General features: G+C 37.7%; 1 protein-coding gene across 1 annotated transcript; it reads left to right on the top strand.

The window, feature by feature from the left end:
- Positions 1-894: 894 nt before the first annotated feature.
- Positions 895-22,664, top strand: LOC134856892 (speckle-type POZ protein-like). Its single transcript, XM_063873187.1, has 6 exons — positions 895-1,224; positions 9,459-9,687; positions 16,969-17,254; positions 20,440-20,673; positions 20,838-20,996; positions 22,034-22,664. Exons 1-6 carry the CDS (start codon positions 951-953, stop codon positions 22,466-22,468), a joined length of 1,617 nt encoding a protein of 538 aa, XP_063729257.1. The 5' UTR covers positions 895-950; the 3' UTR covers positions 22,469-22,664.
- The last annotated feature ends 1,388 nt before the right edge of the window (positions 22,665-24,052 follow it).

Here is a 24,052-nt window from a genome sequence, read left to right as displayed (position 1 = left end):
GACAGAATTAATTAAAAAGAGCAACTGTCTAGACATCAACGGAAATTAAAACTGAAATAAACATAACGCCGATAGTTCATAGAGCAGAGTTACGAGATCTACTTAACAATCCCCCTTTTAAGAAAGGGGAGGAGATTGTTAAGAAGATAAGATTACTTGCATCGAACTTTGGGGGGGGGGGGGGGGAGAGATCGTCAAGTAGATCCGAGTTTAGCTGAAAACCTATAAACACGGCGGGCGGCATCCGAAGCGTCGAAATGTTTTATAGTAAAATCTGGATTTCGGTATTTTAAAATTAGGCTAGCATAATCATTGGATAATCTACGATCTTGCATTTTGAATTTGGTCTCACAAAAAAATTCAAGGTTGGTCGGCTTCAGATTTTGCATGCAAAGAAGCTCCGAAAAGCACTGATTGCTCACTTTAATTAATTCTGTCTGTCCGAACTTTTTGCTACTAATTATATATTTTCTCGTGTCGAGTTGCGTGTTCTTATTGAAGAAACGTAATCCGTATCAATTTTAATTTAAGGACATCAACACTTGTTATCTTCTTTCATCATTAGCGCTTCTATATCTTGAAAGTTTCAAGGATTTTGACTGGAATACGTGATGAAGGGACTCCTGACTGTAACCTCGGTTACTATGATACTTGACCTTGTGGTTACTAATGAAAATAGGACGTAGTTCATGTATACATCAATAATAATGTACATAAGTTTTAATCGCCTCCAAGAGACCTTGGAAGCAATGTACACTCGCACACATGATGATATTTTCAATTGGCAAATAAAGTATTTCTTTTCGTTGCAGTGATTGTTTTGTATTACTGTTTTTTAAAAAGTTACATTTGGTAAAATTCACTTGTCCTCCCAAAAAAAACAATTTCAGATTTCTTGTTCAAATGTGTCGAGATTAGCAGCTGCCACAGTTTTCAACTTGGTTAGCGGAATGTTCGCTATCGGCTATGTGAATCGACCCACTCTCCCGACCACCAACTCCCGAAGTCCAGTTACTAAAAAGATACTCTCAATCAGCTGGAAAATTGATCACTTCCAAACGAGGTCAGGGATCATTCAGAGTGTCCTCTTCACTACTAACTCATTGTCTTCGGCGGGCGCTTTTTTGAGCGTAAATACAAGTAGCGAGTCTGCAAACGTGTCAGCTGACAGCCAGCCTTCAGAGATATGGTGTCTAGAGTTGGACACCAATCGATCTCCTTTTGGTTAGTTGATTACCTTCGCACATAGCAAGCATAATCAAATTGGACTATAGACTTTTTTCGGGATAACAACTAATTTAACAAAGTCATTCGAATACATTATGATGCTGCAGAGATGCTCAATTTCATGAAAGTTCAGATTTAGTTTCCAAACTGTCGGTTTAGTTTCCAAAATCTGTAGTCTACTTTGCATACGCTACTTATATAGCTATGGGTCTCTTGCTTTGGGTCTCTTTCGTTCCGCTTTTAGGTCGAGTGCCAGACGAATTGGGTCTGTGTCCCTTCGCATAACATGACGAAACCATCTTAATTGGCTGGTCTCAATCACTCTGAGAGCAGGGCAATCAATATCCAAACAGCCAGAAAGCTGCTCCGTTGGTACACGATCCGTTAGAGAGACTCCTCATTTGCACCATGCGTCGTTCAGTAGATGTGATGCGTTGTTTAGTCAACGCATTTAGTGCCCATGATTCACATGGCTACACAAGGACTGGTCTCACGCTCCGAAGATAGATTAGTCCCCGTTGGTGCAGGGAACGTCCTTGTTTGCCCAGCAGCGTGCCACGAAGTTTTCTGAGAGCCAACCAGGCTTTTCGTATCCTTTCAGTTAAAGTGACTTCCATATCACAGCTTGCATCTAAGTACTGGCCAAGATATGTGAATTTTTTTTTAGTTCCCCGAAGTCTTCAGTGCGAGACAGAGTAGCGTGAAAGGCTGCACATGAAAAGCGTTGAACAACTTCAGTGAATTTGACTATGTTTTCGCGTAGCCCAGAGCAACGTCTATGCACCCTTTTTTGCATAGAGTTAGCACCAACTCGCTTGACACAAACACTGCAGGGGTCGAGCGCTGCAATGGTCTTTAACTTCACTGGCATACTAAGAGCTTTAGTTTTTCCGACGTTCACTCTCAGACCTTTGCGCTCCAATGCTGCTTTTCAGTCGTGATGTTTCACAAGCACCTCTTCGATTGCTTCATCCCAAAGTGCAATATCATCTGCATACAGTAGCTCCATGATGTCTTTTATTCGGGCCGACTCGGTGACGTACTGCATGACTGCTATAAATAGCAGAGGGCTGAGGATACAACCTTGATTAACTCCAACTGTAACCTCAAAATCTTCAGACATTTCACCGTCCACAAGCACCGCTGTTCGTGTACTAGTAGACCTGGCCATAACTGCCTTTACTAATTGCTCTGGTATCCCTTAGTACCGCAGTGCCTCAACAATGATTGCCCGTGGGACACGGCCAAACGTCTTCTCCAAATCAATGAAGATCCAGTACCGAAAATGAAGAAAACTCAATTCATGCGACTCCTGACGAAAATTTCTGAAAAATTTACAATTGCTCTGACCACAAAGCAATCAGCATTCTACTTGAATGTCCTCACCATGAGGTAAAAGTCGCTATTGAAAACTTTCGAAGCTTCGGTAGCGTGGACTATAACGAAATCAAGAAATAAATACTAAGTGAGCCTTTCTCACCAGTATGTCACACAAACATCAATAGAATGTGCGAGGAACACCAAGACTATTTGGAAAATTTGGTAAACCAACATGTGCCCAGAAGAACGAGACGTCGCCTATCACTTCCGCCATGGATTACGCCAAGTACCTCAAACATCATGATAAAACTGCGAACACAAACTAGAATATACAAATTGAAACATACAAGCTACCGCAGAAATCTCATTCTATCTCTTGATAAAATGGTGAAAGAAGCAGAAGAGGAAGATAGATTAATTTATCAGGAAAATGCGATGTCCACTCGTAACACACATTTAATTTTCAAACGCTTTCAAGAGTCTGAAAAAATCAGAAACTCTCCCAAAGACTATGATCAAGGACGACATAGCTGTTTCCAAAGCCAAAGAAAAAGTGAACTTTTTGAATGAATTTGGTCTTTTCGCCCAAATCAAGCTTCAACCTCAGTGACATGAAGTCCGAAAACACGATATTGAGTAAGTTCAGTATCTCAAAAAGATATTGAAACCAATTTATAACAGAGCTTGACATAACAAAATCGCGGGGCCCAGATGGACTCCCACAGATTTTCTTCCAGCGAACGGCCAGTGAAATGACCACAATTGTGCATTGCGCTTTTAAAAACATCAAGAGGGCAAGGAAAATACCAGATAAATGGAAAGTTGCGGCTGTGTCGCCTATTTACAAGAAAGGTGACAAACGACTAATGGAAAACTACCGGCCGGTGTCACTCCTAAATATCATGAGTAAGCTCCTGGAAAAATGCATGTATTCAGCGCTGTACGACCATTTCATCAAATTTCTCACAAGAAGTCAGCACGGTTTTGTTAAAAACCGTTCAGTTGTTACAAACATGTTATCTTTCTTGAAAGAAATCTACGAAGCAATTGACAAGAACGCTAAAAACCATGTGATCGCATTCTATACTGACTTCTCAAAGGCATTCGACAAAGTCCCGCACTACGAACTACTACAGAAAATGAGCAACATTGGAGTTGGAGGCTGTTTCCTAGAAATAGTCTCAAACTATCTCAGCAACAGGAAACAATTTGTTCGTGCTGACAATTTCTCATCAGAAACTTTAGAAATTACAAGTTGCGTACCACAAGGATCGTTGATTGGTTCATTATTTTTTTTGCATCTTCACAAATGATCTTCCTGAAGTATTGAAATTTAGTGACCCACATATCTTTGCAGACGACCTAAAATTACTAGCAGTGAATGTAGACACAAAGGACATCCAGTAGGACCTAAAAGTGTTGAAAACTGGGTAGACAAAAACAAAATGAGTCTGGCACTGGGCAAATGTTTTAAATTCGAGTTTAGAAGAAATCAACACGAATTCCTTCTTTGTGAAACAGCAGTGGAAAGCCCGAATGTGATAAAGGACCTAGGAATACATGTGTCCAAACATTTAACATGGACAACCCATATTGACTCAAGAATGTCGAAAGCGAATAAAACGTTCTATTGCATCCGCAGAAACTTAGAATTCAAAGTCAAAATGCGCATAAAACTTGGTCTGTACAAATCCTTAATACTTCCTGTTCTAACGTATGGTCTAATTATTTACAATATCTCAAGAAACGACTTAAGGAGATAAGAAAGGTTCCAAAAGAAAGTCTTAAAATGGATCACGGGAAACGATTCTGGCGTTGTTTCTCCAGCTGAACGATTTACTGATGATGGCGAAATTCATGCTTGAAGAAAACGATCACATTAAGCTCCCGGCAAAAATTGAAAATCCAGGAAGAACGAAAGAAATTTTTAACCTAAACAAGATCAGAACTGAAAAAGCTAGAGGAGAGTTTACATTTAGGACGTGCCGTCCAATAAACTGACTAAATCAGAAAATTGAATTGCGAGGATTAAAGCGAAGATTGATACAGATGATGTGGAAGTTTTACGACGATCAATTCTCAGAATAAAACAAGTGCACATGGGTCCTCTTCTGTGACTGCAACATGTGCCGAAATAACTGGACAAATTTTTGAGAATCCCCATCCCATCAGTATCCTACTGAAAATTCACAACAACAACAACAAAGTGCAGTTTTTTGCTTTTCGCCAAATACTTCTCGCAAATTTGCCTTGTTATCAAGATCGCACCGCACCTACTGTTCCCCATACGGGGATGAATCCAAACTGTTTATCGACTATTCGGGTTAGCTTCCGATGAAAAGTTTCTAATAACATCTCAACAATCTTGAAACCATGTTCCAGTTGGTTGATGCTACGAGAAGAGTTGACAAAAGATTCCCTTTACCTTTATACCGCGAAACCAGTGAACTATGCTTCAATTCTTCGGGCAAGGTATTTTTCAGCAGAACATCATTCGCATTTTCTCTTATCATTGTCACTCTGTAGTATCCAGCAGCTTCAATCATTGCAGTGTTGACCACTGTGGGTCCGGATGCCGTGTATAGCTCGCTTCACTTGTGTCATTGAACTCTTCACCCGGTCCGCTGAATGCGGGTATTTCTTCAGCAACAAACTCGTTCTCGTCGTTCATGATAACTTTTAAATGATTTTTGTAAACTCTTCCGAGCCACTGGGCACATATGCAATTAGCCAACATTGTCTTTGAAACAATTTAGCCAATCACATCCAACTGTTCGCGTGCCCTTTGCTTCGCAATACTAAACAGGCGTTTGCTGTCTGTTTGCTCTACTGCACGCTGCGCATGTTCGCTTATTGCTTTTCTCGCAGCCGCCTTGGCGCTTCGCCTCGCTGCAATGTAGCTATCCCAGTTTTGCTGTGTTTCATCCCGACGCCAGAGCTTGAAATAGTTTTTCTTAGCAATCGTTAAACTCTACATTTCTGGATTCCACCACCACGTCTCATGAACATCTTTCTTGTTAATTGACGTATCACATACTTGTTCAGCGGTGATCTCAGCTTTTTGCTGAGGTCAGACCAGCTGCGGATCTCCAGGCTACCTATTTCTTCGTTGAGCTTTTTCTCATGCTCAAATTTTTAAGTTTGAAAGCTCGCAACCTGGGCACATGTTTCGGTTTGGTGAGCCTGCAATCCATTTCGAGATCCACCACAAGCATGTTATGCTTTGTGAAAACAGGAATGGTTTTCGTGTTTCGCGGCCTAGCATGTTTCACACTGGCAAGGATGTAGTCGATCTGCGTTTTGATTTGGCCAGTGGAAAAAGTGACTAGCTGCTCGATAGGCTTTTTGAACCAAGTATTCACGATTTGCAAGTTCTGCGCTGAAGCAAAATAGAGTAACCTGACTGCAACCCCGTTTTGTTCTCCGTACACGAAATTGCAGTGAACAGAGTCAAGTCGAAACCGGAGCTCTGACTGTCGACGTGTTCATTCAATCACCTTCACCATTGATAGCATCAACATTGTTCAATACCGTGTCAAGCTTTTCGATGAACGCGGTCTTCTCGTTTTTGGCGCACCAGTCTGTGGAGCATAAGCAGACACGACTGTGCAAATAGTCATTCCAATATTAATCTTCAATAGTATTAACCGGTCCGGTACTCGTTTCACTTAGCGAAATTTGTCAACGAGTGAGCTGGATACAGCAATAGCGACTCCGTTCGCTGCTTCTTTGCTTCCAGACCAGCACAGTTTGAAGCCTTCTCCGATATCTGAATTTCTTGACCACGCCATTTGACTTCCTGTAGACACGCAATGTCTAATTTCCTTTTGAATCCTCTGTGCAAGTTTTCAGACTGGTTACAAAAATTTACTCAAACGTTCAATTTCCATTGCATGTTTTTGAAAACGTAGAAAAAGTAGAGAATTTAATTTCTCTTAATATGTCTTCAAAATAACGCATGGCTAACGCGCTAATTCGTCAACTTTTTTTATTTACAAACTAGAGAAAATAACAATTGATAATCACGCAAAACTATTCAATTAGTCGATGTAAACAAATAAAAGTTACTTTGTATAAAGTTTTCAACAAAATTGAATATATTGCATATATTACCTATCCACTTGTAAGGTTATTTTATCCTTGTTTATCCTCTAATCAAAAACACCATAATTTCAATATTAGCAGAATCTAGTTGCAGTCGTTAGTATAGATTAAAAATTTTCGGAATTTATTTCAAAGGATTACTGAACGAAGTTTTGGACTCGATCCTTGCTTACGTTGATTTTTGCATCAATCATATTCTCTGAACATATGCATCAGTAAATTATCAAATTAACAATTTTGTTATTGTATTTGTTTATGTTTTCTGGTTTTTGACAAAATTTGTTTATTCTTTTGGATTTTTGTTTTTTTCCACAATGCAATTTTTTTATTCATAATTCATTAGTCATGCTAAATCCTTTTTTGAAGATTTTTTAACAAAAGTTTCTCATGGTTTATGTGTTTCATTTTTGTGTCGAACTTGCTCAGTGTACATTTGACCGCGTTGTTGATTGTGAATATATTTTCGACAACAAGAGTAAATAATCCTTGAATGTTTTTTTTGTTCCATTTCAATTCGCAAACATAAGTGCTCAGTTTTGGTGGAAAGAATAGCAATTTATTAGCTTGTGTTTCATCCGCTTTTTTGTTGGCGATTCATGTCATAGCAATATGAATTTATTAGCACGTGTTTTATCCGCTTTTTTGGTGACGGTTCACAAGAATGCCGAAGGGTTCACAAGAGCCGAAGTAAAAGAATGCTGAACATGATCAAGAAATCTGTTTTTGTTCTCGAAACCGCAGTGAACAGACTCAAAACCAGAGCTTTGACTGTCGACGTGTTCATTCAATCACCTTCACCATTGATAGCATCAACATTGTTCAATACCGTGTCAAGCTTTTCGATGAACGCGGTCTTCTGGTATTCGGCGCGTCCAGTCTCTGGAGCATAAGCAGACACGACAGTGAAAATAGTCAATCCAATAATAGTCTTCAATAGTATTAACCTGTCCGATACTCGTTTCACTTCAAGAAATTTGTCAACGAGTGAGCTGGATACAACAATAGCGACTCCGTTCGCTGCTTCTTTGCTTCCAGACCAGCACAGTTTGAAGCCTTCTCCGATATTCTTAGTTTCTTGACCACGCCATTTGGCTTCCTGTAGACACGCAATATCTACTTCCCTTTTGAATCCTCTATGCAAAAGTTTTCAGACTGGTTACAAAAGTTTACTCAAACGTTCTATTTCCATTGCAATTTTTTCTTGAAAACCTAGAAAAAGTAGAGAATTTCATTTATCTGAATATTCATTTCTCTCTGTCTTCAAAATAATGCATGGCTAACGCGCTAATTCGTCAATTTTTTTTATTTACAAACTAGAGAAAATAACAATTGATAATCACGCAAGACGGTTCAGTTAGTCGATGTAAACAAAAAAAAATACTTTTTATATAGTTATTAACAAAAATGAATGTATTGTATATAATGCGTATCCACTTGTAAGGTTTTTATCCATGTTTATCTTCTATTCAAAAACACCGTAATTTCAATATTAGCAGAATCTAGTTGCAGTCGTTAGTATAGATTAAAAATTTTCTGAATTAATTTCAAAGGAACACTGAACGAAGTTTTGAACTCGATCCTTGCTTACGTTGATTTTTGCATCAATCATATTCTTTGAAGATATGCATCAGTATATGATCAAATCAACAAATTCGTAATTGTATTTGCTTAATGTTTTTCTGGTTTTTAACAAAATTGAATCATTCTTTTGGATTTTTTTCTTTTCCACAATGCAATTTTTTGTTCAAAATGCAGTAGTCATGCTAATTCCTCGAGTCATTCTAATTCCTTTTTTTGAAGATTTTTAAACAAAAGTTTCTCATGGTTTTTGTGTGTCATTTTGGTGTGGAACTTGCTCAGTGTACATTTGAGCGCGTTGTTAATTGTGAATATATTTTCGACAACAAGAGTGTATAATCCTTGAATGCTTCTTCTTGTTCCATCTGATTTCGCAAACATAAGTGCTCACTTTTGGTGGAAATTATAGCAATTTGTTAGCATATGTTTCATCCGGTTTTTTATTGGCGGTTCAAGTCATAGCAATATGAATTTATTAGCACGTGTTTTATCCTTGAATGCCGAAGTAAAAGAGTGCCGAACATGATCAAGAAATTAAGAACGATAAGTTTCTAAGAACTCATTTGCAATAGCAAAAGAATGCGAGACTGTAATTGCTGCTTACGCACATTTTTGACAGAAAATTAAAAAGAAACAAACTTTTCTCCCAAATAAGTGTCATGAGTTTCTGAAAGTACAGCAATTAACAAGACTTTCTCCCCATTTGTAATCTGTGTAAGTTCATTTTGAATTAAAAACGGTCCATTCAGGAACTTTTTGCTATTTGCATTCTTTTATTTCGCCACTGAACGCATCCGTGTTGGCCACTGTTTTTAGTTATGGTTGCTAACTCCTCTTCGATTTTCGTACGCTTCGAGTTATTAAAAGTTAGTTAAAATTACTTTTTGCTTTGTGATTTGGTTTGGCTTTAGAATATAAATAAGCGTAGGACATTTGACTTATTGTTCTCACGTTAATATCTTGAGAGATTTGACTGTTGAATCCATGTTTGCAGGGAGTCAAAATTGGCTTTCCATAGAAATGAAAATATTGGCAAAAATTGCGCTTCGATATCAGCTTCGAATAAGTAATCAGCTTCGAATAAGTAATTGCGCGTCTGATCTGTAAAGTATAGGGCTGTGGTTTAGTGCAAATGAAGTTTTTAAAAAAATGTCTTTGAATAAAACTGTTCAAATGCAGTTTTTAAAAAACTGTTCAAATGCAGTTTTTAAAAATTTATCTTTAAATAGAAGACAGAGGAGCAGTTTCGATGCAACAAGAACCGAACCAGCAAGTACCCACGTGCAATAACTTGAACAAGTATAGTGCTCCTGATCAGAGGAGGCTGTTCAGAAGCACTTTGAGCAGTGGCGCTGCACCTTCCTCGTCGGCCAACAGGAACAACCCCAACGAACAGAGTGGCTTCATAAATGCCACAGCCGCCAACAGTATCCCAAATGACCCCTCCAATTCTTCAAGGTAACCTTATTCAAACAAGACAAAAACTTCATTCATTTTGCCAAGTAAATTTTGGAGAAAACTTATTAGTTGCTCTCACTCAACATTTTTTTGCGGTTTCAGTTTTGATTTTTAGAAGTGATTATCACTTATATAGGTCATAATGATTTTTTGGAGAAAGTCTTGAAAATTGTTCCAACACGAATTTTATTTTTTTGCGGTTTGACATTTGATCTCTTTTTAACTTCAATTCATTTATTTTGTTCAAAGGAAGGCTAACTCAAGTATCGAACAGCAGAAGTGCGAAAAACGTGAATGAGTTGATGGTTCAAAAATCGACCAGAAAAAATACCTATTGATCCAGTTTTCTCTGAATGGAATAACTTGAAGAAAAACTTTTCAATAATAAACAAAGTGTTCTTGAAGTTCAAAGAGCTTCAACGTGATATTTTCTTCGAAATTTGAAGATTGGGGGTTAAATTTTTCGAATGTCCTTTTTTTTCGGTGTCCTTGTTGTTACACACTTTTGCAACCACCTGTTTTCACATTCAAAGAGTTTCATTGTTATATATATTTTTGAAAGTTTACTTCTTTCAGTTCATATACGTATTTCCAACTGTCTCTTGACAATGTTTTGAATATCAGGTTGAATAATTTTCAGTAAATTATGTTTTTTTTGGCGATAGAGCGTTGCGAGGTTGTTGAAGTTGTCAGATGTGGCTCTAAAGATTAATGAAGCTAGTTTCTACCACCCGTAAGCATTATCTTCATAAGTTCGAGGGTTTATTCAAGGTTGTTGAAATTGTCAGATGTGGCTCTAAAGATTAATGAAGCTAGTTTCTACCACCCGTAAGCATTTATCTTCATAAGTTCGAGGGTTTATTCAAGGTTGTTGAAATTGTCAGATGTGGCTCTAAAGATTAATGAAGCTAATTTCTACCACCCGTAAGCATTTATCTTCATAAGTTCGAGGGTTTATTCAAGGTTGTTGAAATTGTCAGATGTGGCTCTAAAGATTAATGAAGCTAGTTTCTACCACCCGTAAGCATTTATCTTCATAAGTTCGAGGGTTTAATCAAGGTTGTTGAAATTGTCAGATGTGGCTCTAAAGATTAATGAAGCTAGTTTCTACCACCCGTAAGCATTTATCTTCATAAGTTCGAGGGTTTATTCAAGGTTGTTGAAATTGTCAGATGTGGCTCTAAAGATTAATGAAGCTAGTTTCTACCACCCGTAAGCATTTATCTTCATAAGTTCGAGGGTTTATTCAAGGTTGTTGAAATTGTCAGATGTGGCTCTAAAGATTAATGAAGCTAATTTCTACCACCCGTAAGCATTTATCTTCATAAGTTCGAGGGTTTATTCAAGGTTGTTGAAATTGTCAGATGTGGCTCTAAAGATTAATGAAGCTAGTTTCTACCACCCGTAAGCATTTATCTTCATAAGTTCGAGGGTTTATTCAAGGTTGTTGAAATTGTCAGATGTGGCTCTAAAGATTAATGAAGCTAGTTTCTACCACCCGTAAGCATTTATCTTCATAAGTTCGAGGGTTTATTCAAGGTTGTTGAAATTGTCAGATGTGGCTCTAAAGATTAATGAAGCTAGTTTCTACCACCCGTAAGCATTTATCTTCAAAAGTTCGAGGGTTTATTCAAGGTTGTTGAAATTGTCAGATGTGGCTCTGAAGATTAATGAAGCTAGTTTCTACCACCCGTAAGCATTTATCTTCATAAGTTCGAGGGTTTATTCAAGGTTGTTGAAATTGTCAGATGTGGCTCTAAAGATTAATGAAGCTAGTTTCTACCACCCGTAAGCATTTATCTTCATAAGTTCGAGGGTTTATTCAAGGTTGAAATTGTCAGATGTGGCTCTAAAGATTAATGAAGCTAGTTTCTACCACCCGTAAGCATTTATCTTCATAAGTTCGAGGGTTTATTCAAGGTTGTTGAAATTGTCAGATGTGGCTCTAAAGATTAATGAAGCTAGTTTCTACCACCCGTAAGCATTTATCTTCAAAAGTTCGAGGGTTTATTCAAGGTTGTTGAAATTGTCAGATGTGGCTCTGAAGATTAATGAAGCTAGTTTCTACCACCCGTAAGCATTTATCTTCATAAGTTCGAGGGTTTATTCAAGGTTGTTGAAATTGTCAGATGTGGCTCTAAAGATTAATGAAGCTAGTTTCTACCACCCGTAAGCATTTATCTTCATAAGTTCGAGGGTTTATTCAAGGTTGAAATTGTCAGATGTGGCTCTAAAGATTAATGAAGCTAGTTTCTACCACCCGTAAGCATTTATCTTCATAAGTTCGAGGGTTTATTCAAGGTTGTTGAAATTGTCAGATGTGGCTCTAAAGATTAATGAAGCTAGTTTCTACCACCCGTAAGCATTTATCTTCATAAGTTCGAGGGCTTATTCAAGGTTGTTGAAATTGTCAGATGTGGCTCTAAAGATTAATGAAGCTAGTTTCCACCACCCGTAAGCATTTATCTTCATAAGTTCGAGGGTTTATTCAAGGTTGTTGAAATTGTCAGATGTGGCTCTAAAGATTAATGAAGCTAGTTTCTACCACCCGTAAGCATTTATCTTCATAAGTTCGAGGGTTTATTCAAGGTTGTTGAAATTGTCAGATGTGGCTCTAAAGATTAATGAAGCTAGTTTCTACCACCCGTAAGCATTTATCTTCATAAGTTCGAGGGTTTATTCAAGGTTGTTGAAATTGTCAGATGTGGCTCTAAAGATTAATGAAGCTAGTTTCTACCACCCGTAAGCATTTATCTTCATAAGTTCGAGGGTTTATTCAAGGTTGTTGAAATTGTCAGATGTGGCTCTAAAGATTAATGAAGCTAGTTTCTACCACCCGTAAGCATTTATCTTCATAAGTTCGAGGGTTTATTCAAGGTTGTTGAAATTGTCAGATGTGGCTCTAAAGATTAATGAAGCTAGTTTCTACCACCCGTAAGCATTTATCTTCATAAGTTCGAGGGTTTATTCAAGGTTGTTGAAATTGTCAGATGTGGCTCTAAAGATTAATGAAGCTAGTTTCTACCACCCGTAAGCATTTATCTTCATAAGTTCGAGGGTTTATTCAAGGTTGTTGAAATTGTCAGATGTGGCTCTAAAGATTAATGAAGCTAGTTTCTACCACCCGTAAGCATTTATCTTCATAAGTTCGAGGGTTTATTCAAGGTTGTTGAAATTGTCAGATGTGGCTCTAAAGATTAATGAAGCTAGTTTCTACCACCCGTAAGCATTTATCTTCATAAGTTCGAGGGTTTATTCATGGTCATTATCCGCAAGTTTTTACATTGAGTTTTCTTGCTGCTTTCCAAAAACAACAGCACAAAAAAGTTTCCACAATGGACTGCTAGTTTATTTTCCCAACTCAGTCTTTGTTTTTTTTCTCGAAGTTCGGTTTTTCCTCCAAAAGCAAAGGACATATGATCTGCGATTTTGCGCCGGTCGTCCGCAAAGTGCATCAAACTGCAAAAAGACGATACGGGGCAATTTGTTTGAGGAGAAACTTTTGGAGTTATTTTCTATCGTGCTGCGCAATGGCTCAATTGTTGCAGCCGAATTACCTGCCAATATCCTCAAATCTCCATTTTTTTATCCACTGAACTGATTGCTCGTTTGTCTCAGATTTCGTAAAATTTTTGTCAACGGGGTTTTTCTGAGGGACTCAATTGACGCAAGAAAAATGGTTCGAAGATGAAAGCGTTATGATATTTTACTTATATTTTACTGGGGAGTTTTACTGATGTTTCGATACTGTAAATAATTCAGCCAATAAATTGTTGTTCCGACCACTGAAAATGGGGAGGAACTTTGTATTCGGGCGTGTTTTAGTTTTTTGTTTTTCCCGCAAAATAGATACCACAAAAAATAAATGGAATGGAGCGAGTGAATTTTTTTTACCAGTGTTAGAAAAAAACTTGTTAACCCCCCTTGCAATTGGGTACTAGACTTTTTTCCCCGTAAATAACTTTGTTCACAGAGGTCAAAATTAGAAATGGTAAATGTAGATTCAGTTTATTACACTAGCAAGATTGCGAGGGTTAGTGTATTGGTACGAATCTTGTTTTTCTAACCTAACTCGCAAATAAAAGGGTTCATTAAAAGTGTTCACTTATGTATTGGCTTTTTTGTTCACTTAATTCTGAGAACAAAGTTAATAATCACAATCTGCAGCATTGGAAATTTCGTAGCATCTGTTTTCTACTTTGTTTGTAGCTAGTGCTTGTGAATATTAAACGTCCATGGCTGAGTGGTTAGTTTGTGAAACTCATTATCTCTTGGTCGCAGATCGAGTCCGAGACGTAGCCGAATTTTCACTACTTCGAGGCTTATTTCTTTTCCTTTTGACCTTTATAGAGCTGATTTTTGTTGTGTTCTCGCTAGTGTTTGCCAAGGGCAGCTTCGCCTCTGTATAATAACTTCACATTTTTTGCGTCTCCGGCACATTTGGTCTGGAGTTAACGAATACGCCTGGGATAGCAAAGGTCTTGGGTTCGAATATATCGTTTTTTTTTTCAAAACGGGAAATGTTATGTTATAAAAAAATGTGCCGGCTTATTATTTGTCTGCTTGTTTTTTCAGTTCGTTTGCAGCATCATAGATATGTTTTTTGCTTCTCGACGCTAGTTATATTGCAATTGCCGTTAGTGTTTTGATTTTTTCTGCTATTTGCAAATTTGACTGCGTGTATTTTCTTTTTTTTTTCGCTTAAAATTTTTATTCTGCCCAAATGATTTCGGCTTTTTTTAAATCGGATTAGTGATCTATTTTTAAGTAGTTTCAAGGATAAATTTATGATAATTTTTTATGATTGCACAAAATGCTAGAACTGATAATAGAAGATATTTTATGACAACAATTTTTTTCAAGTTTTTATTCTGCCCAAATGATTTCGGCTTTTTTTAAATCGGATTAGTGATCTATTTTTAAGTAGTTTCAAGGATAAATTTATGATAAATTTTTATGATTGCACAAAATGCTAGAAATAATATTAGAAGATATTTTATGACAACAATTTTTTTCAAGTTTTCTTGTTTAATTTTTTTCTTTTTCGATCGGTTTCGACCATCATAAAATCGGCTGAAGTGGCTCATATTGCTTCTTCCATATTTATATATATGTGTGTGTGTGTGTGTGTGTGTGTGTGTGTGCGTGTGTGTGTGTGTGTGTGTGTGTGTGTGTGTGTGTGTGTGTTTTGAGGGTTAGTCATATTTTTTTGAATTGTTTCAGACTTTTTTGTTTTTCTTAATAGGTTTGAACTATTTTATATTGGCTTAGTAACCTCATGATGTTGCATTCGAACCGCAAAGAAGGTTATGTATGCTCGTGTTATAAGGGTGAGTGTGACTTATTAATTCTTTTTGATAGATCTAGTTTTTTTTCGACATTTTCGAGTTTTTTTTTTACTTATCGGCTTTCTTGTTTTGTATCGCAAGTTGTGCGAAGCTCAGCTTCGCCTCTGTTTTGAGATTTTTGGGCGAATAACGTGAGCGAGCAGGTTTATTTTGTTTTTCATCCAAAAGCATTTATCACAAATAATCATCGTAATCAGATTAAAGCCCTCTCAGACTTGATTCGAACGGCATTCATAAAGTTGTCCCAGTGTGGAGAAAAATGGTTTGAAATTTCTCAGTTAAGTCTAATTTCGAGCGAGTAAAGCAAGCGATTAGACTATTTTTGTTTTCTCCAGTCAGTTTTTGAAAAAATAAACGGTTACCCGATTTTACTGTGATTTTAGAACTAAATTTTAGGTTTTAGTCCGATCTTTTCATTGCCAAGCATTAAAACAACACTAATTTGAAAAAAAAAGAAACTTCGTAGTTTAAGAAAATGGTCGGAGCATTTTGTGCTACTTGCACAGTAACCGGCTGTCCTTGTTCAAATTGTTTTTAGTGGACTCACTAGTTCTCGGTCAATTTTTTTTTTCGTTATTTATCTTTTGGCGAGTCTTCTACTGCACTGCACCATTTCTAATGAGAGAAGTCGATGAACAAAGTTCAGACTCTTATATAAGTCGTGATGATTTTTTTTCTTAATTTATTCAGGAAAAGACTAAAAATGCTCTAATAACTGCAGAAAGTACATTCATACATATTATTGCATTTTTGAATGCCTTCATGTGCACTTTTATGAGTTCTGCTTATGTGCACTTTTTGAGTTCAATTTAAATTCATCTGATGAAAGTTTGGTAAATTGCACTCTCCAAATACGAACGTGTAAACTGCGCGAAAAAAATGTGAAGGATTTCTAGTTTCAAAGTAGAAATTATTTTAAGGTTTCCAAGCAGATTAAAAATTTTACCTATTGATCCAGTTTTCTCAAAATGAGTTCATTTTTATCAAAAAAGCCCCAATCATAAATTGTTCTACAAATTCAAAGAGCTTATAGGGCATCTATTTTTTTCTTTGAAACTGGAAAGTTTTTTTAAAACAAAGTCAGTGTTTTTTTTTTGTTTACTTGCACTCTTTTCCAATCTTTGATTGGCCATGTTTTCCAACTGTCTGTTGGCATTGTTTTGGAAAATGTGAATGTCAAAATACTAATCCGAAAATGGAAGCTTCCACTGGTAAAGTGATATTTTTTCGTTGACCTTCCCTACATTCTGGTATTTTCTGCGCATCTGCTTAATCAGTGCAATAATCTAAAGCCGTGGGGAATAATCTTTTTTTTATCAGCGTGGGGAATAATCTTACGGACAATTTAGTCCGAAGTTCACTTCTTATGTTTACAGTTCCCTGCTATTAAATATTAAAACTGCAAAATTAAATAAAAACAAGTACGAACAGAAACCAGGGTAGACGATTACTGTTCAGATAGCACAGATTATTCCGACTATAGTCTGAAAAAGATACAATGTTTTCAAATTACTGTCGATTTACAGTAGCTCGAAATAAGACCAAAAATCAAAATTTTCAAATCGTTTTTTCTCGACAGAATGTTTTCACAAAGTTTTTAATTTTCGAATCACGACTGAACGGGCTTTAATATGATATATAACTCTACTCATGCCGATGATTATTTGTGGCACCTGATTTTTCGTGGAAAACAAAAATAAAAAACTAAAACATCCGTATACAAAGTTGCTCCACATTTTTCAAATGGTCGGAACAAGTATAGCCGGTTGTTGTTTGTGGAGTGATGGTAAAATAGGAGTAGTTAATGAAGTCTATAAAAATACTTCACGGGTTTTTTATTACGCCTGCCCGTTTATCATCATTTTGCTTCGCTCGCATTCGTGTATGGATCGAATTGGCTTCCAAAGAGAGTATCATGTGAGCCCATTTTCAGAGTGGGCACGCCCGACTTCGAAGTGAACAATACACTTGGAGGGGGAGGGGGAGGGGGAGGGGGAGGAGGCGGTGGTGTACATGCACCGATGGGCACACCAGCAGGACACCCCGCCTCTCAAGGGGCATCGGGTGTGGGTGTGGGTGTGGCGGGAACAAGTAGCACTACTTTGATGCAGCAGCAGCCACATGCGGCGGTGGCTGATTCGTCCAGCAGCTCCAACTACATGTCACTGTACTTGAGGCTGGTCTATTGCAAGCAGGAGTTCACCTATGTTCACCTCAAGGTTCTTTCCTTTCCGCTTCCTACTTCGACGCAATTCTTTTGCTGCAGTGTTTAAATGGTCATTGAACGAAGTGAGGGCCGTTCTTTTTCGCTGTCAGATGTTTTTTAAAATTATTATTCCGGCTACCCTCCCCTCCATCAATGGGTGAGAAGAAAACACAAGATTATCTTTTTTTATTTCCGCTCGATTTTGAATACTTCGAAGAAAGATCGCTGGGGGTCAAGTTTAGTGTCATATTGAAGCCCAATCGATTGTTATTCGATACAAAACATGAAACGTTGCTATTGAGAAAAACTGGTCTGCATTTCAGACCAATTCACCGCTGAGTAAATCATACCCGCATGAAAGCCACGCTCAAAATGATTAAACTATTGTTTAGGCGTTTGTAACCTAATCAGTGGATCCTAATTTTGATTCCTGTTTTACCCATGAAAGCGACAAAAAGTCCAGAAAACAAATTTAAAAATATCAAATTGCACAGCAACTATCTTTTTTAAAGACGAAAATCTGATCGCGCTCAAATTCGATTTCTTTTGCGTGTGACTTTTGGATTCTTTTTAAAGGAAAGCAATTTACGCTCTCCAATTACAAAAGACCACATTTGGCAAAAACTTGATTGAATCTAAGTCATAGCGTATTGTAAAAGGGGGATGGTTCTCATGCTTGAAGGTCCGAATGCTTGAAAATTTTCAACCAATCAAAATCGCAAAGCGTTTTCATTGGCTAAATGCCTTTCTCACAAAATCGAAGTCAATATTAACAGAAAATGTATTAAATCAGTGGAAAACAATAAAAAAATTTACTAATTGCGGGTTACAACCGCAATACTATTCAGATAATCATTAAGATTAATGCGGTCAAAATCATAAGAATTTTTCAGTCTTGAAAACTCATCTGCTTATTATCTAATTGATGGATATAAGCACTAATGGCCTGGATTTATTTTCTTACTTTGAGATTTTCGCAATTTACTTTGAGAGTTTGAATACTCGATTCTGATTGGCTGAAAGTAAGCTAAAATTAATTTCAAGCATTTGGTCCTTCAAGCATGAGGGACGCCAGCTTGTAAAAGTACGAGTGGAGTGCAGCCTGTATTTAGACTCGGTGGCGTCCCTCATGCTTGAAGGACCGAATGCTTGAAATTAATTTAAGCTTAATTTCAGCCAATCAGAATTGAGTATTCAAAATCTCAAAGTAAATCGCGGAAATCTCAAAGTAAGAAAATAAATCCAGGCCATTAGTGTTCATATTGACCGATTAGATAATAAGCAGATGAGTTTTCAAGACTTAAAAATTCTTATGATTTTGACCTCATAAATCTTGTTGATTATCTGAATAGTATTGCGGTTGTAACCCGCAATTTGTAATATTTTTGATTATTTTCCACTGATTTAATACATTTTCTGTTAATATTGACTTCGATTTTGTGAGAAAGGCATTAAACCAATAGAAACGCTTAGCGATTTTGGTTGGTTGAAATTTTTCAAGCATTCGGTCCTTCAAGCATGAGAACCCTCCCCCTTTAGACTCGTCAGTATTTAGACAAATACTGTATGAACCAATCAGAATCGAGATAAGATAATCAAAATAATCCAAAATAAAAAATAATTATTTATTAATTTCTTCTTTGTCTCGATTCTGATTGGTTGAAACAGTATTTGTCTAAATATTGACGAGTCTGAATACGCGGTTGTCTAAAAAACTGCTATGTAACCAGTACGAGTATACCTGGTCCAACCTAAGTCGCAAATATAACTGCCAGTTTGGGAGGGGGCTATTCTCATGCGCGAAGGACCGAATGCGCGAAAAAACTTGTGAGCGAATGACCGAAAATAAATTTAGCCGAAAGTCAAATTTGGAAAAGAAGCAATTGCCATTCAATTAAATGAAGCAATATTTCGCTTCTTTTATAACGAAACCCTTGAAATATGAAATTTGTTCCAATTCGGCGGCGGTCAGTGACAATTTGAAAATTTTGCATATTTCTGCCGTTTTTATTTTCGGCCAATATCAATATTCTAGTCTCTGGAAATGTTTACTTTCTTTGCAAACTTCAGATTACTGAAATCTGATTGGCTGATTTGTATTTTCGCGCATTCGGTCCTTCGCGCATGAGGGATTCCACGGTCTGGGAAGCCCCCTTACGGCTTTGTGACAGCACGTTCTTTGACATTCGATTAGTTGGAGTGCAGCCTGTATTTAGACAACCGCGTATTCATACTCGTCAGTATTTAGACAAACACTGTATGAACCAATCAGAATCGAGAAAAGACATAAATAATCCAAAATAAATCATCATTATTTATTAATTTCTTCTTTGTCTCGATTCTGATTGGTTGAAACAGTATTTGTCTAAATACTGACGAGTCTGAATACGCGGTTGTCTAAATACTGCTATGTAACCGATTAGTTATATAAGTTAACACAGTTGATGCATGCTTAATTCATCAAATGAACCGAAAAAAGCTAATTGTTTGTAACCACAACAATGAAAAAACTGCGCATCAGAAATTTTCATCTCAATCGCAGTCTTTTCGAAGTGCATAATTTATACATAATTTGGGTTTATGCTTTCCAACTTTTTACACGCAAAGTTAGATTGGATGCCGTAAATTGGGTCCGTTTATACTTGGTGTAGCTGGTTTAGTGGTGGATATTGGTAGTAAGTTTTCAAGGGTACGAGACACAGATGCTTGTTTTCGGTATACATTTTTTGCGGCTAATTATTTCATTGAAGGTAGAAATATAATTTTGTTATTGTGTTGAAATATAATTTTGTATTGCTTCGCCTCCTTATAGGTCCGCTTCATAATTTCATTTGTGTAATATTTATGCGAAATCATAAAATGTTGATCAAATTCTAATAATATTTAGTTTCGAAGCACATGTAGCAGATATGTATGAGTGTGGAGCAAATATGTATGAGTGTGGATGCTGATGGTCTATAAATAGTTCGGGTTTCTCAGCTAAATAAGACAATGTTGCATTTTATACCAAGTTAATCCTTTTTAGTTTAGTTCGCATTCGGAGTTAACAATCGCTAAGTTAAAGCGGGAAGCAAAATTAACGCGCAGAGTGAATGATAACCAAAAATGCTGAGATAAAAGCACTTGGAGCAGTATAACGAAGAGAGTTTTGTCGTAGTAGGATTGGTGTTTATGTACTGTATGTTTGCATGAGTGAAGGCGGGTGTGTTCACTGATCGGATGGACGTGACAGTGCTGGGGGAGAAGGACTTCCAGACGGACGAGGGGGGCATCGGCTGGGCCCAGTTCCTCAACAAGGAGAGTGTGGGCAAGTTCATCCTCGGCGGAGGGGGAGGGGGAGGGGGGCAGAATGAGCACAAGCAGGAGCACATGGACAAGCAGGGATACATACAGCTCTACTTGGAACTCATTCTGAACGAGACCAAACGAAAGGTAAGGCAAAAGATTAGTGTTGAGTCGTCATTTCTGTATCAAATATTCTGCCTGTGATGGACATGTGCTGGCCTGTGATGAGTGTTGTGTTAGATAAGTGTTGAGTCATTTCTGTATCAAATATAATATGCTGCCTGTGATGAGTGTTGTGTTGTGTTGTGTAGGAGGGGGTGGAGTGCAAGGCCCTGGCCCACTCCGACCTCATCATGGACTTGAGCAGCCTCCTCTCTCAGAAGAGTCTGAGTGACGTGCAGTTAGTGTGTGGGGACAAGAAACTACATGTGCACAAGGCACTTCTCGCAGCCAGGTCTCCCATCTTCAGGGTAATACACAATACCAATACACAATAAAACATCATGCCTACACTATTCACTTTATCAAATCCCCACCCGCTTTATCAATACTTGTGTCACACTTAATGCTTGTCCTCCCCTTTTTTCCCTCCAGAGGCCGAGGGAGGAGTGCTTCATACCTATTTTTAATTGAATGTCCCACGTTTCGCCGACACATATTTCGCTCCTCTTAAATTTAGTGGCACATTTCGCCCCTCACACATTGCACACATTTCGCCTCTAACTTATTACACAGTTAATTAACCGCCGCTATCTTCAATTTACGATTTGAAGAACGAAATGTGTGAATACCTTTTTAATTCAATTCCCCTGCAGGCTTTTCAGGGTGTTAATTGGAGTAATTGTTTTGATCACTTTATAGTAGCATAGAGGCACTTATCATAATGCTAAGGCGTTCACTTGGAGAAACGGCCTTGAGTAGCAAAAAAGAGCTTAGCTCAGCAAAATAACTCAGTCTGGAGTGTGGGGTAATAAGAAACTGACTATGCTTAGAAAGGTGGGATAGCCTTTCATAGATCCTCTACGAATCACAGAAACCACAAGTTTTGTATACAAGCAATGTGTTATAGCGAAGTATTGTTTTTCCGATGTGTCGCGCGTTTCTCATTGCACAATTTTTTTGCGGTTTTATTTGAAGACACCAACGGATCGAGCATAGCCATCGGCAACCAAGCGACAAGATTATTTTAATCCCGATAACAAAGTACGTTCAGAGCATTTCAATTTGTTTTAAAGTTTCTTTTCAAAACAATCAAAAAGTTTGTAAATTCTTTACGGTCTTTTTTTTGCGCTCGACGCCATATCGAGTTTGGTTTTCATTTCACCCTCGGCCTTTAAACATGAAAAAAAATTGAGTTGATGTGAATGCATAGTAAACGCAAGGGGAAATAGGGGCTTTGTTTCTATAGTAAATGGGTAGTCGGAGGGGAGGCTGAATTGGTGCGCGGACGGAGGAGTATGTTAGCTATTCGAGTATTGTCTTGTGGAGTTTCCTTTCTTTCTTTCAGGCGATGTTCATGCACCCGTCGCAGGAGAACCAGACGAACCAGATTGAGTTGAAGGACGTGGAGTGGGATATTCTGGAGGAGCTGATCAACTTCATCTACACTGGCCAAGTGGCCAGACTGGACCTGCTGGCGGACTCTCTGCTGCCGGTGGCCGACAAATACGCAATAGTGTCGCTGGTGAAACTGTGTGAGGAGTCGCTGTCTTTTAACCTGACAGTGGACAACGTCGTCCACAGACTGGTGTTGTCCTACTTGCACAATGCTGTCACTCTCAAGCGAGCAGCACTCGGCTTCATTGAGCGCAACATCTGCACTGTCAGACTCACCGAGGGCTGGATCCAAGCACAACTCAAGTACCCCCAGCTGTTCCTCGACTGTTTCCCTTTCACAGAACAGTTATCTCTCATCGTGTCCAAAAGCATGATGTCATTTTGATGCAAATGAACAGTCCAAAAAACAAAAACATTGTAATTGAAATATAATTATAGACAATGAGCTGTTGATGATTTCTAATGATACTAAGAGCTCTCTGGCTCCGGAACTTAGTTTCCGAAAAATTTGCATACTCATTCTGCTGTAATGCTCAATACTGCGGTAAACTCAGTTAAGCATAATTGACTTTGTTAGTTTAGTTTTTTAATGAACGTTTCAAAAGTGAGGTGTAACTCTCATATGTATTGAGACCTTGAGCAAAAAATCACTTCCGTTTTAGTTGAGTCGTTTCTTTGCCAACCCACACATTCTAAAAATTTTAAAACTGAGTTTTTTCGAACTTACCTGTGATTTGCATCAAGCGGTGCAATTTAAGAAACAGTTTTCAAGAGCCGATGAACGCAGTGAAGACTCTTTTATAGTAGTAATAATAATTTACAGAAAAAGTCCTAAGAGTTGTTCACCCTCAAATGTGATAGCTCGCTGTTTGACTTCTGATTTCTTCAGTTCATTTTTTTGTTGTATTAGTTTGACTCTACATTTTTTCAACCTCGCAAATGAAAGTGCTCATTTTGTGGCACTTTTGCTATAGATACGATCTGTAGCATTGGTAATTTCATAGCATCTTTTTATTGCTTTATTGTTGACTACTTTGCCGCTGGTCGAGTGTTCGTGGCTCAGAGGGAAGGACTTGAGATTCCTGAGCTACTTTTCGGAGGTTCAACACCGCACTTAGCACTAGTTAGTTATATTTGTTCTCATCGGTAATTTTTCATCTACAGCTGCATCATTGGCGGCCAGTTTTAGGAAATTTCAAATCCCCCGCGGGCCAGATAAGACAACGCGAGACTCTCTAGCTCGCAGGCTCGAATCAGATAAATAACAACGTCGTACTAATTCGTATTTCTTTTTTAGTTCACTTTATAGAGCTGCGTTTAGTCGTTTTCTCGCTTGTGTTTGCGAAGCGTAGCTTGGCCTATGCGTAAAAGGAAGGCAAAATCGACTATCGAACAGCAAAATCGTGAAAGTCGCAAAAAACATGGACGGCTTCTAGTTTCGAAGGTTTAGTTTAAGTTTCGGTTTACCAGCGGAATGAAAAACTTGCCATTTGTTTTAGCTAGCTCGAACTGACTTTTTTTCCTTGCGTTAATTAACTTTTTCCTAACTGCCGTTTGGTTATGTTTTGTTTCTGAGAGTGCCCCCAAAGTTCTGCTAAACAATTAATGGTTATTTTTGCCCATATGCCCTAGTGACCTTATCTCAAAGTTATTTTTCTCTATCTACCATAAATCTTTGACCGGAGCATCTGTGATTCGGCGAATTTTTCTTTACATTTTACATTTCAAAATTTCTGAGGCTTTCAACTGAATTTAAAATTGTTTTTTTTTTTGTGTTTTTGAAGGTTTTATTTTGGCTATTTTTTCGTGTCATTAAAAATTTTTGAACAAATTTGTACAGAAAGACATATTTTTTCCCTAAATTGAACAGTATGTTTAATATGAATATTTTAAGAGCGAAGATGTCACTCACGCTGAAAAAAAGTACACTCTGAACTACAACTGCATTTTACAAAGACAATATACAGAA

This window comes from Symsagittifera roscoffensis, chromosome 1 (assembly GCF_963678635.1).
Source record: "Symsagittifera roscoffensis chromosome 1, txSymRosc1.1, whole genome shotgun sequence".
NCBI classification, from domain to species: domain Eukaryota; kingdom Metazoa; phylum Xenacoelomorpha; order Acoela; family Convolutidae; genus Symsagittifera; species Symsagittifera roscoffensis.
Note: the sequence above shows the minus strand (reverse complement) of the source record. Positions and strands in the feature narration are given on the sequence as shown.

Coding starts and splice junctions, on each gene's coding strand:
- LOC134856892 (XM_063873187.1), top strand. CDS start 951: ATGTTCGCTATCGGCTATGTGAATCGACCCACTCTCCCGACCACCAAC. Junction 9,688..16,968: donor GACCCCTCCAATTCTTCAAG/GTAACCTTATTC, acceptor GCCCATTTTCAG/AGTGGGCACGCCCGACTTCG. Junction 17,255..20,439: donor TCACCTATGTTCACCTCAAG/GTTCTTTCCTTT, acceptor GCATGAGTGAAG/GCGGGTGTGTTCACTGATCG.